This window comes from Phoca vitulina, unplaced genomic scaffold, assembly GCF_004348235.1.
Source record: "Phoca vitulina isolate PV1807 unplaced genomic scaffold, GSC_HSeal_1.0 scaffold117, whole genome shotgun sequence".
NCBI lineage: Eukaryota > Metazoa > Chordata > Mammalia > Carnivora > Phocidae > Phoca > Phoca vitulina.
The window spans coordinates 683,200-695,949 of record NW_022589820.1 but is presented as its reverse complement, the minus strand read 5'-3'; the positions used below and the strand labels follow the sequence as shown (position 1 = coordinate 695,949).

At 55.8% G+C, this 12,750-nt stretch overlaps 1 protein-coding gene across 5 annotated transcripts in view; it reads left to right on the top strand.

The window, feature by feature from the left end:
• Positions 1 to 12,750, top strand: part of GNB1L (G protein subunit beta 1 like) — a 68,107-nt gene that overhangs the window by 31,986 nt on the left and 23,371 nt on the right. For all 5 annotated transcript variants that reach the window (XM_032398551.1, XM_032398550.1, XM_032398553.1 and 2 more), the window contains 2 exons: positions 2,263 to 2,425; positions 7,065 to 7,163. In XM_032398551.1, the coding sequence (XP_032254442.1) occupies positions 2,263 to 2,425; positions 7,065 to 7,163 (262 nt within the window). The remainder of the gene's footprint in view (positions 1 to 2,262; positions 2,426 to 7,064; positions 7,164 to 12,750) is intronic.

Below are 12,750 nucleotides of genomic sequence, written 5' to 3'. Positions count from 1 at the left end.
ACACATACACAGCTCACAAACACACCTCACACACACACTCACACAAACACACCTCTCTCACACACACACACGCAAACACACCTCACATGTGTGTGTGAGAGAGCGGTGTGTTTATGTGATTGTGTGTGTGAGGTGTGTTTGCGTGTGAGTGAGCTGTGTCTGTATGTGAGGTGTGTTTGAGTGTGTGTGAGAGAGATGTGTTTGTGGGAGGTGTGTTTGCATGTAAGTGAGCTGTGTGTGTATGTGAGGCGTGTTTGCGTGTGTGTGTGTGAGAGAGGTGCATTTATGTGATTGTGTGTGAGAGGTGTGTTTGCGTGTGAGTTGTATGTGTATGTGAGGTGTGTTTGTGTGTATGTGTGTGAGAGAGGTGCATTTGTGTGTGTGAGGTGTGTTTGCATGTGAGTGAGCTGTGTGTGTTTGTGAGTTGTGTTTGCATGTGTGTGTGAGAGAGGTGCGTTTGTGTGTGTGAGGTGTGTTTGCGTGTGAGTGAGCTGTGTATGTGAGGTGTGTTTGCGTGTGTGTGTGTGAGAGAGAGGTGCGTTTGTGTGACTGTGTGTGAGGTGTGTTTGCGTGTGAGTGAGCTGTGTGTGTATGTGAGGTGTGTTTGCATGTGTGTGTGAGAGAGGTGTGTTTGTGTGACTCTGTGTCTGAGGTGTGTTTGCGTGTGAGTGAGCTGTGTGTGTATGTGAGGTGTGTTTGCATGCGTGTGTGTGTGTGAGAGAGGTGCGTTTGTGTGTGTGACTGTGTGTGTGTATTTCCTGGCTCTGGCGAGAGGGCCTGGCGGCGGCAGCACCTCACAAGAGTGAGCACACCAGCACCCAGATCTTGGTTTGCAAATATGTCTCTGCACTGGAAGGAACAAGGATTCCTTGGAGAAATGATTCCAGGTCTGGACTTTCTTGCTGATGGACACGTGTCAGAAGGACTCCAAGCCAGCTCGAAGGGGGTCCCGTTGGCCAACCTGGGATGGTTTGAGCACAAAAATAAATAATATGAAGTGTAGATGACAACCCACTGAGTAATAGAGGAACACGTAAGTCCAAACTGATGGGAACAGAGAGAACAGAAGGAGAGGGAAACATCCATTCTTCCTGTAGGATAGCATCTCGTAAATGAAGGAGGTGGTGGGCTTGGGAGTCCCCTGCCAGTGGCTGGGAAGGCCTAGTGGTCAGGTGGGCAGCATCTCTGTGCACCAAGGCCGAGCCGTTTGAGGGTTAGGGTACAGACTGACCACCTGGGGTCTGATGTCTCTTAAAGGTATTTTGCTTTTAACTTGGCAGTATCGAGTGAACACACTTTTTCACAATGCCGCAGGTCAGCTCCTATCTGCCCTCCCTTTGGGTGCGGTGTGCCAGACATTTGTCACAGTCTGCAGTACATCTTGGGAGCCTGACACCCTGATTGTTTTCTTAAAGTATACACACTAAAGTTTGCTCTTTGTGCGGTGGTTCTGTGGGCTTGATGATGTCCACCATCACGTCAGTGCCGCCCCAGGGCCACACAGGGCAGTCAGCACCCTGCAGAACCTCTGTGCTGCCCCCTGTAGGCGGCGACCCCAGTCCTCCCCGTGCCATCATGCCGCCCCCGGAATGTCCCACCAGGGGAATCATGCCATTGGTGGCCTTTTGGCTCTGGCTTCCCTCGCTTAGCAGAACGCATCTGATATTCCTGCGGGTTGTAGCATGCGTCCCAGTTTGTCCCTCTCTACTGCTGAGTGGAATTCTGTGGTGCAGATGCACAACGGCTGGTTCCCCAGCTTGCTGCTGAAGAGTCGCATCCAGTTTGGTTTGGGTGGTTAGGAACAGAGCTGCTGTAAACATTTGTGTACGGGCTTTTGTGTGAATATAGGTTTTAAATTCACTTGGGAAAATGTGTGAGGGTGGGATTGCTGGGCTGTCACAGTTAAATCACAGAGGGAAGGAGGAGGGTGAGCTCACACTTCGGCAGCATGGGGAGTGGCAGGAGGAGCACGGGAGGCTGGTCATGGGGCGTGTGTCGCAAAGCTCCCTGGAACCTGGTTGACGTTGCCCCCTTGGGATAGCCCATGAATGTGTCAGGCATCAGGCATCTTGGATGCAAAGCCCTTCCTTGGCTGAGGTGTGCCAGCCAGGTAAGCAATACCATCTGGGTCCCTCTCTGGACGGTGTCCCCTGCCTTCCTTCGGTGTCAGGCTGGCCCAGCCAGCACGCCAGCATTTGTCCAGGTGGGACACCCAGTCTGCCACCTGGGAGGCTCACGGCCTGTCTCCTTTTGGTTTGGCAGTCAGGGCCGGGACCTGAAGCTGCACCTATGGGACCTGGCAGAGGGCAGAAACGCCATCGTGGACTCTGTGCCCCTGGAGAGCATGGGCTTCTGCAGGAGCTCCGTCCTAGCTGGGGGTCAGGAACGCTGGATGCTGGCCATGCCAGGGAGAGGTAATGATGAGGTGAGTGCCAGCCCGCGTGGTGCCTGGCTCCACGAGCTGCTTGCACTTGGTTCCCCTAAATGGGCATGCTCATCCTAAGCACCTGTTACAGGAACGCTGTGCCCGCCACAGGAGCCCCACAGAGTGCCGGATTGCAACTCCAGGGGCCTTGGTCTGGCCACCTGTGGGGTGCCTGGTGGCGAGAGTCAGGAAGGAAGGCCCCAGCACCCAGTACTGCATGGCAGGAGGAGTGCAGGGGGAGAGACTGCCTGGAGAGGTCCTCTGAGGACTTAGGAGCAGGCATGCATGGAGGGAAGTCCCGGGCAGGCCAGCAGGAGGTGGTGGGAGAGAATCAAGGCCTTGTGGAAGTCTGGGCAGCAGGGGCAGCCTTTTGGGGAGCTGAACTGGGTTCTGGCATGAGAGGGCTCGGTCAGACCTGGGATGCTGGGGCTAAAGGCTGCCACTGGGATAGTAAGCACGGAACAGAGGGGGCAGGTGGGCGTGATGGAGCCTCGGAGGTGACCGTCAGATGGAGCTCAGGCCAGAGTGGCCAGCAGTGGTTGGTGACGGGGATCTGGTCAGGCTGGACAGCGTGTCCACACCCCCAGAGGCAGAAGAGGCAGAGTCCACCAAGGGAAGCGGTGCCCAGGACATGGGAACCGGTGGTGGGAAGCAAGGGTGGAGGGTAAGGTAGAGGGTGACAGTGTGGCAGGAGGGGCCAGCGCTTGGGGAGCTGAGAAGGGAAATTGAAGAAGAAACCCAGGAGCAGCGATTGGACAGGCCCGGTTAGTGTGGGAGCATAGCTGCTCAGGGTCTGGGCCGAGTGGGGGGGGCGGTGGGCAGGGGCTCTGAGCATGGGGTAGGGAGGGCTGGGGGCACACACATGCAGGGAGAGTGAGCCTCCTGTCTGCCACCCACGCCCACAGCTCCCCGTGTTCCCTGCCGGCCCCAAGAGGCTGCGCAGCAGGCGGTGCTAGGCAAGGACACGGGGCCCCGTGTGCACAGCGAGGTTTGGCCCCTACCCAAGAAGACTCGTTTGTCTTAAAGCAGATTCAGTTCATAAATAATGAGAGAGGAACAGGCATTTATTTGTTCATGATTGCGTTTAAATCACCAATTAGGAGCTACATACGCTTTTCTTGCCAATTTGCCAAAAACCTGTTAGAAGTTTTATTAATGTGAAAAGAGAGGGGTGTGCTTCCTCCCGGACAGCCGGGGCCAGGCAGCACCAAGCCTTGCCCCTGCGCTGCCCGCCACGGAGCCTGGCCCTCCCTACGGACGTGGGGGTGCCGTGTGCGGCCCTCCCCTTCTCGGCCACTCCAGGCCTTCCTGGCTCCCCCGGGGCCTGGCCCCGGACACCCCCGTGTGCTGCTTGAGGTGTTCTGAACTGACTTGCTGGCTCCCTATCCGCCAGTGCAGGCGCCATCTGTGTTTTTCAGGAGCAGTCAGTCCAAGGACCTGGGATATCCTGGGAAAATGGTGGTTTTCCATGTTCCCACCTGGAATCTGCCTGGACTGAATCTGCTTGGAAAAGCATCGCTGGCCTGTGCCCAGACAATGCCTGGGGAGGACACGCTCCCACCCCGCTTGGCCATCTGGGTGGCCACACTTGCCCAAACCAAACATTTTACCTTCTGGAAACAGAGGTTGCAATTGAATGCCAGATGGAAAGCACACTGGTGTCTGTAGGAGGCTCCGAGCACAGGCATCCAGGGCCTTGCCAGAGCCCAGAGCTCTTCCTCGGACCCACAGCGGCCCCTGGGCTTGCCCTGGTCCTCAGGCCCTGGGTTCCCTGTTCTCCTGCACCCAGGATGTGGCTGTGGGTGCCACCACTCACACTTCCTCCCACAGTGTCTTGCTCAGGCTTCAGGGCTGTCCTGGTTTTCCCCCTCTCCTTCCCGAGCTGCCTTGCAAGGTGACTCACCCCTACCTGATCCCCTTGCCTTCACCCTCCTCCTCACTCACACCACCAGAGGGATCTTCCTGGGCCCACAGATTGGGAGAGGCCATCCCTCACTGTACCTGTGCGCCCTTGTGCCAGGCCATCCAGGGTGTGGGCCTGTGCACGCTGTGTCCAGTGATGTCTCGTTCTTCTGGTATCCCTCCCCCCACCAGCACATGCAAGCAGTCAGGGTGGCTTCTCCCCCCAACCCCCCAACCACCCAGTCAACATCTTTTTTTTTATATCTTAAATTTTTATATTAAAAAATTTTTTTTGAATTTTTTAGCAGGGGGAGGGGCAGAAAAGAGAGAGAATCTTTATTTTTATTTTTGAATTTAATTTTTTAAAAAGATTTTATTTATTTATTTGAGAGAGAGAGAGAACACAAGTCGTGGGCAGAGGCAGAGGCGGAGGGAGAAGCAGACACCCCGCTGAGCAGGGAGCCCGATGCGGGGCTCCATCCCAGGACCCCGAGATCATGACCCGAGCCTAAGGCAGACGCCTAACCGCCTGAGCCACCCAGCGCCCCTATTTTTAAAAATTTTTTTTAAAGATTTTATTTATTCATTTGACAGAACGAGAGCACAAGCAAGGGGAGCAGAGGCAGAGGGAGAAGCAGGCTCCCTGCTGAGCCTGATGTAGGACTCGATCTCAGGACCCTGGGATCATGACCTGAGCCAAAGGCAGATGCTTAACTGCTCTGAGAGAATCTTAAGAGAGGAGCATTTCTTTTTCTGTTCTGTGGGGCGTCTGGCGTCTGGGGTGAGCGTGCCCTGGCTGGGGCTCACAGGCTTCCCATAGTGTCTACAGCCGCTTCTCAAGCAATAAGCCTGAAACTGAGCCACTGTGCCAAGGACACAAGGGCTCCGAAAGCCCCCTCCCCTTCTCCTGGATTTTCCCCTTACTTCTGGGCCATTCTTAGGTACCACTGTGTCTTGGTTGTCACATGACTTTTCTTGCATTTCTTTTTATTTCGCTAGAGCTTCTCCTTGAGCATTTTTGCTGTTCCAGGGGCTGCTTCTTCTAGCAGCCTCTTATTTCATGACAGTAATAACCGCTCACGTCACTGAGGGTCTTTTCTGTCTCCTTTGTGGGCAGTGGGGGCTGCAGTGGCTGGCATGGACACTGATCCTGCAGGCCCAGCAGACGGTCGGGGGGCCTGTCTGCATATGCTTACATATGTGCGTGCTTGTTTGTGGGGATGTGTACGTACTCTGCAGTGAGCCCCTCCCCTACGATACTGTGTGGGCCTCTGGCCTCACAGTCTCAGCCTGTGGGGGTGCCGCCCCCACGCAGGCCCGCAGCTGAGAGGACCAGGCCGTGACACTGGCTTTCTACCCTGCCTGCCATGTGCCCTCAGACAGACCCAGCGTGCAGGTAGCAGATCTGGGACTCCCACTCAGGACTTAATCTCAGGCCTTGGGCCGGTTCTCCCACGTGGGGTAGTTAAGAGCAGCCCAGCTCAGACCCACATGCCTTCAGTTCACTGGGCGGCAGACAGCACCTATCCCCTCTGCACCTCAGACTTCCTGTGCAAACCGGAGGATGTCCTCTTGTTGGCCAGGGATGATGTGTGGCTCCACAATGGCTGCACATTGTGTGACATTATCAGTACAGCCCCTCTTGCCCGTATCAAAGGGCGCCAAGGGCTTGTTGAGCCTCCCCCTCATGGAGCGGTAGAGCTGCTTCACACGGAATCCCCTCCACCTCCAAGCACCACAGGAGGGGGCGCCCTTGTCCCTGCTCAGTGGATGAGGGAGATGAGGCAGTAGGGATGCAGACGGCTGGGGGCCCAGTTTCTGGTCTGCAGTGCTCTGGTGCCCGAGCCTGCTCCTTGTGGCTGCAGCTGTGCCCTGCAGATGGCGTGGGGCAGAGCTGGGCCCAGCTCGGGTAGACAGGCCTGAGTGTGACCTGGCTGTGTGGACCAGAAAGGCACATCTTCCAGCCCGGGCGCAGGAGGGCCTGCACCTGCATTCAGGTGACACAAAACACCGTGGGGTGCTGGGACCAGTCAGGCCCCAAACAGAGTTCCGCTTGGGTGCATACCATGTTCATTTCCTAGGCTTGCTGGTGGTCCCCAGGGGTTCCCTGTGCAATTCTTTTTTTTTTTTTTTTTTAAAGATTATTTATTTATTTGTTTGTCAGAGAGAGCACAGGCAGAGGGAGAGGGAGAAGCAGGCTCTCCGCTGGACAAGGAGCCCGACGCGGGGCTCCATCCCAGGACCCTGGGATCATGACCTGAGCCGAAGGCAGACGCTTAATCGATAGAGCCTCGCCGGGCCCCCACCCACCCCCCGTGCACTTCTGTAAACCATTTGATGCACCTGAGATAGTTCAGAGTTGTTCACATGAAAGCCCACATCAGGAAAGAGGAGGCAGAGATCAGGAGGATGGACAAACTGAGTCTGTGCTAAGCCAACCTCCTGCTCAGTGAAGAGGTAAAATCAGGAGGGGCCGGAGGTGGCTGCCAGCCAGGTGGTGATGCTGGTTAGAGGGACATGCCGGTCACTCAGTAATGACATGTGAGTTTCACAACGCCCAGCAGCGCCTGAGCCCACGAGCCTGTGCGGCCTAATTAGGAGGCTCAGCTCCCAGGTTCCTCCGGGGAGCAGACAGAAACTCGCAGCAGCCTTGGCTAATCGCCTTAAAAGTCTCTTGTTTGTATAGCACAGGCTCGACTTGGCGCCGGCCCAAATAAACTTGTTTTCTTACTGTCAGGTTCAGATTCTGGAGATGCCATCCAAGACGTCAGTGTGCACCCTGAAGCCGGAGGCAGATGCCAAGCCGGGCATGCCCATGTGCCTGGAGCTGTGGCAGGTAAGGCCCAGCGCACGCCAACCACGCCCTGCCGGCCACGCCTTCTGGGCTGTGAATCATGCCCCATTCAGGATTTGATTTTTCATCAAATCAAAGGACAATTAGCCCCCTGGGAGTCCATGTGCACGCTGCCTTCCGCAGCCTCGGTGTCCCCGCCGGCTCCCGCTGCTGTCCTACAAACTGCCTGGGGCAGGCCTGGCTTATGCTGTCCCCTGCATGGCGCCCCCCTGCCCGTGCAGTGAGGAGGGACAGCTGGGTCAGCGGAGGGCTGCGAACTCTGCTCCCTCTCTGCACATCGGCGTGCGGCCCTGCACAGGGCTAGGAGGGAAATGCTGACACCCTGCAAGCCAGCCTGGCCCCTGCTTTGCTTGGGATTACTTTCTGTTACTTCTTTGCCTCAGAGGCAGGAGTGGACTTAACACGCTGACTTTCCCTACGGCCACACTTGGCGTTTCTTTCTTTCTTTCTTTCTTTTTTAAAGATTTTACTTATTTATTTGACAGAGAGAGACACAGCGAGAGAGGGAACACAAGCAGGGGGAGTGGAAGAGGGAGAATCAGACCTTCCGCAGAGCAGGGAGCCCGATGGAGGGCTTGATCCCAGGTCCCTGGGATCATGACCTGAGCCGAAGGCAGATGCTTAACGACTGAGCCACCCAGGCGCCCCTGGCATTTCTGATTCATAGCCATTTCCTTCTTTCTTGTCTATTCTTTCTGATTAGAGAGGGTCAGAAGACATCTTCTGGGGCTGGCAGCTGAAGCCTGGGACCAGGGAGTGGGCCACACACCTGAGTCCTGGCAGGATGGGTTTCGGCTCCAAGGCCAAGTGTGAGGCCTTGGGAGGGATCCTCTTGGGCCCACCCACTTGCCTCTACTAGAAGCCCCATCCCTCCTCAAGGCACAGCCTTCTCCCAGCCACAGGGAACAGCACTGGCTCAAAGCGTACGCTTCTGCTTCTCAGGGCTGCTAGTGTTTAGGGCAATAAAGCAAATGGTCTGGTGTGTTCACTTGGAAAGAACTGCAGGCAGCATCTTAGCCATGGCAGAGACCATGGTGGACAGGTCACTGACCAGTGCCTGCCCTGGGGAGCGCTGCTTATAGGCCGTTTTCCCAGCACTGTTCAGTTCACCAGCACCTTCTGGCAGCTACCCTGAGCCTGCCTGAGATCGGGAGGAGGTGATCCTGCCTCTTGCCACACTGCTTGTTTGAACTTTTTACAAGATGGGCTTGGGCGCTTTAGAGATGTCTATGGGGCCAACAGGACCCACAGGGCCAGGCACCCCCAGAGACCTTGCCCCACGCTTTTTGTCCCTCCAGGGACCTGGGCCTTCTTGCCATTGGTTTCCCCCTATGCAATTTCTTAGCTGAGAACATTCCAATTGGAATTTGTTTCCAGTTGGAAATCTCTTATAAGCTGATTGTGTGCCGTCCTGCTGCTGCCCACGGGGAGCTGAGTGGGTGGGGGCTCTAAGAGAGCCGCCTGAATGACAGTGCTCCTGGCACCTGCAGGTCTGTGGTGGGGAACAGCCTGAGGCCGGGACGCCTGGGGCTGAGGCGTGGCGCTCACACTCCCGGGCAGGGCATCCCGGCTGCATCCGCTCCCACTCTGCTCCCTGGAAACACTGTCGTTGCGTAATCATGTAAAAATTCCAGCAGAAAAATGTGTAGAAACGGGATGTACAAACTTGTTAAGGTAATTAATATAGTTGACAGAAGGACAAATCAAGTTTTTGTTAGTTGATACTGATCCAACGCAAAGCCTTCTGTTAAAAAAGAGTCGACATTAATTTGAAATGTCCTTTTTTTCTCTCCAAACCTGAAGGTCCAGGTTGTAGTTTATTAATTTGAGTGTGGCAGAGGGGCCTGACGTGGTATTTCTCACTGAAACATTCAGATGTATTCTTCTTTCATCTTTTTTTAGAAGATTTTATTTAGGGCGCCTGGGTGGCTCAGTTGGTTAAGCGACTGCCTTCGGTTCGGGTCATGGTCCCGGAGTCCTGGGATCGAGTCCCACGTCGGGCTCCCGGTTCAGCGGGGAGCCTGCTTCTCCCTCTGACCCTCTCTCCTCTCATGCTGTTTTTCTCTCTCTCTCTCAAATAAATAAATAAATAAAATCTTAAAAAAAAAAAAAGCTTGGTTAAAAAAAAAAGATTTTATTTATTTGAGAGAGGGAGAGAGAGGGAGAGAACATGAACAGGGGGAGGGGCAGAGGAAAAGGAGAAGCAGAGTCCGCGCTGAGCAGGGAGCCTGACGATGTGGGGCTCAATCCCGGGACTCTGGGATCATGACTTGAGCCAAAGACAGACGCTTAACTGCCTGAGCCACCCAGGCGCCCCATATTCTTTTTTTTTTATTTATTTATTTATTTATTTATTTATTTAATTTTTTTAAATATATATTTTTTTAAGATTTTATTTATTTATCAGAGAGAGAGAGAGACAGAGGCAGGCAGAGCGAGAAGCAGGCTCCTTGCTGAGCAAGGAGCCCGATGTGGGACTCGATCCCAGGACCCTGGGATCATGACTTGAGCCAAAGGCAGATGCTTAACCGACTGAGCCACCCAGGCGTCCCTTTTTTTTAGATTTTTAAAAAAACTTAGAGCGTGCGCACACAAGTGGTGGGGAGGGGCAGAGGGAGGAGAGGAGAAAGTAGACTCCCTGCTGAGCGCCACACCAAGGGGATCCACCTCAGGACTCAAGGATGAAGACCTGAGCTGAAGGCAGGCAGACTGAGCCACCCAAGCACCCCATATTCTTGTTTTGCTCTTCAAAGTGGCTGACTTGCATTGTTAGGATGATTATCACATAAAAGGTCAGGAATATTGATCACAGCAGCCCTGAGAATGGGCTTTCAGACCCTGGGCCTAGGGTCCCCTCTAGTGAGCTGGGAGCTCCCCCCACAGGACTGGTCCCAGGAGGTGCTGTAGGCGGGGCCTGCCTGCTGGGGTCCCTCCCAGTCAGCATGCCCAGAGACAGGAGAAGACACAAAGCGAGTCCTTGTGGCAACTTCAGGTCCTCACCCCATGGAGATCAGCCTGTCACCAAAGGCCTGAGGCCATAAGACCACTGTTCTGCCTGTGCCTCCTGTCACTGGGGGCCACAGGGGCCCTGCAGCACAGATGGGGAGCAGCACCCATCAGGGCTGCAGCTCAGCACTTGGTCACCCTTGGCAACAGTGAGGTGGGCCCCTGCAGGTCAGTCTGGCTCCTGATCTGGCCACCCTGTGGCACTTTGACAGGTGGGTGAGTAGCATGCAGCCCCTGAACGAGCCGAGATGCTCAGAACCCAGAGACCACAGGCATGATGCAGACTTGGGCTACAGAGACAGACCAAAACCAATGTGTTGGCACTGGGAGGAGCCCCAGATGTGGGAGGAATGTGCCCAGGGGATGGGAGAGGAGCAGGGCCCTGGGGGCAGGGGGTCGGGGAGAGGCTGGGCAGAGGCAGGGTGGATGGCAAGCAGGTGACAAGACAGATCACTGCCCTGAAGGGAAGAGACCCAAGTGGGCCCCAGGTGAGTTCCTCAGAGCTGACCTCTAAGGTGGGGCCCAGCAGGTCTGGCCTAGGGGGTTGGCCTGGTCAGCCGACAGACAGAGCATTGGGCTGTTCTTACCTGGCTCTCGCCCTCCCAGCAGAGTCCAGATACGGCTGCTCAAGGGGGAGGCCCCTTCTGGAGAGGCACAGCTGCCTGAGAGGAGGTACCCGAGCAGAGGGCCTGACCACTTCTTAAAGCAGTCTGTACGTGTCTGGAGAAAAGCCGTATAAATAATTTTATACCGCACAAATAGTTTCCAATCGGGTGACTTGAAAGATACCAAAATGGAGCTCTTCCCCATTACAAAACTACAGAGAAAGCATACCAACAGTGATGGCTTCGCACAGGAGACCAGACGGAGGCAGTGGCCACGCTCAGCTGCTCGCAGCCTTGGCCCCTCCGTGGCAGGCGTCAGCAGGAGCTGTGCACACACAGGGTTCATGGTCACAGGGCCCATATCCTGACTGCTTGCCCAGTCGGGCCCACGGAAGTGGGGCGGTGGGGGCAGTCAGCCTGCAAGAGGCCCCAGGGAGGGGCACAGGCTGCCAGAGGCTAAGTGAAGCTAAGGAGCCTTTCTTTGTATGAACCATCTATTACCATCAGAAAAGGTGTAGAAGGGGCGCCTGGGTTGCTCAGTCGTTAAGCGTCTGCCTTCAGCTCAGGTCATGATCCCAGGGTCCTGGGATCGAGCCCTGCATCGGGCTCCCTGCTCCACTGGAAGCCTGCTTCTCCCTCTCCCCCCACGCTGCTTGTGTTCCTGCTCTCACTATCTCTCTCTCTGTCAAATAAATAAATTAAAAAAAAAAAAAGAAAAGGTGTAGAAGCCGTTTCCGGGGATGTGCAGGAGGTGTCCTCCAGGCTAGCTCTGGCCTGGGAGGATTCCCTGGGCTGTGGGTAGGTCTTGGTGACTGTGTCCTCCCCATCATCTGGCCCGCCATCTCCTTCTGATCAAAGAGCTGGTCTGCATCAGGCTCCCCCTGGCTCCCTTTACTAACCAGGGCCCCGGTGACATACACCACACCCTAAAGCCTCAGTTTCCCCTTCTGATGCACAGAGAGAGCCCTGCTTCCATGTGTGGAGGATGTAGTATCCACTCATTAGATACATGACCTGCTGCTTTCTGGCTAAACCCGGTCACCTTGCTTAGCTGAGCAAAGGTTCTTTCTGGGCGCTCTTGAATATTGTGGAGAGGCACTCTGTGTGATGTGTACAGCATCTGGGCCTGGAGCCCCTCTGGGCAGATGGAAGCACCCACACAGCTCATAACAAGAGCTCCAGCAGGTGGGCAAGGAGGGCCTCCATGATGCTGTCAGTCCCTGTCAGCCCACGACCAGTGAGGCCCAGGCACCCTGCTCAGTGCCAGCCTTGCTGCCAGCAGGGGGCTGTTCTGGGAGTTGCCGGTGACCCAGGAGGCAGCCTCGATGACCAGCCTCCCCCATCCCCACCCGCCGCCGCCAGGATCCATTCTTACCATTGACCATCCAGAGGCTGGGGGCCAGGCCCAGAGTTCCCCGAGGCTCAGCTGAGCTCCTGGCTCTTGGAAAATTCACTGGGGAGGGGATGTGCTCAGTTATTTCTGACACTTGAGTGACGCCAACCCCAGGCAGCTCAGCAGGAAATGCAGAGGCGAGTGAAGAGCAAAAGGCATCTGCTGGCGTGTGCTTTGCCCCAGAAGCAACCTGGGTCCCTGTTGTGGAGCCTGGGCACCAAGCACGGGGCTGCCGCTCTCAGTGCTGGGGTGACACGGAATCCCGCTGTGCTCCCCTGGAGTGGTTGCCGAGGCTAGATAAACGAGGCGTCTGTCCCGGGTGCGGAGCCCTCTGACCCGCATCCTCATTCATCACAATAACTCAGGGCCGGCAGAGCTCGGCTCACACCAGTCAGCGCCCTGGCGACTCACCAGGCCTGGGGGGGTGGGGGGCTTCCGCGGCGACGTTGACAAAGCACAGAAAGTTCATTTTTCATGGAGATGGAGCTCGCGATTTCCTTTGGCTGGCAGTTCTAGACAGGTGACCGGCCTCACAAAGGGGTGGCCGCAAGTCTCAGCCTGCAGA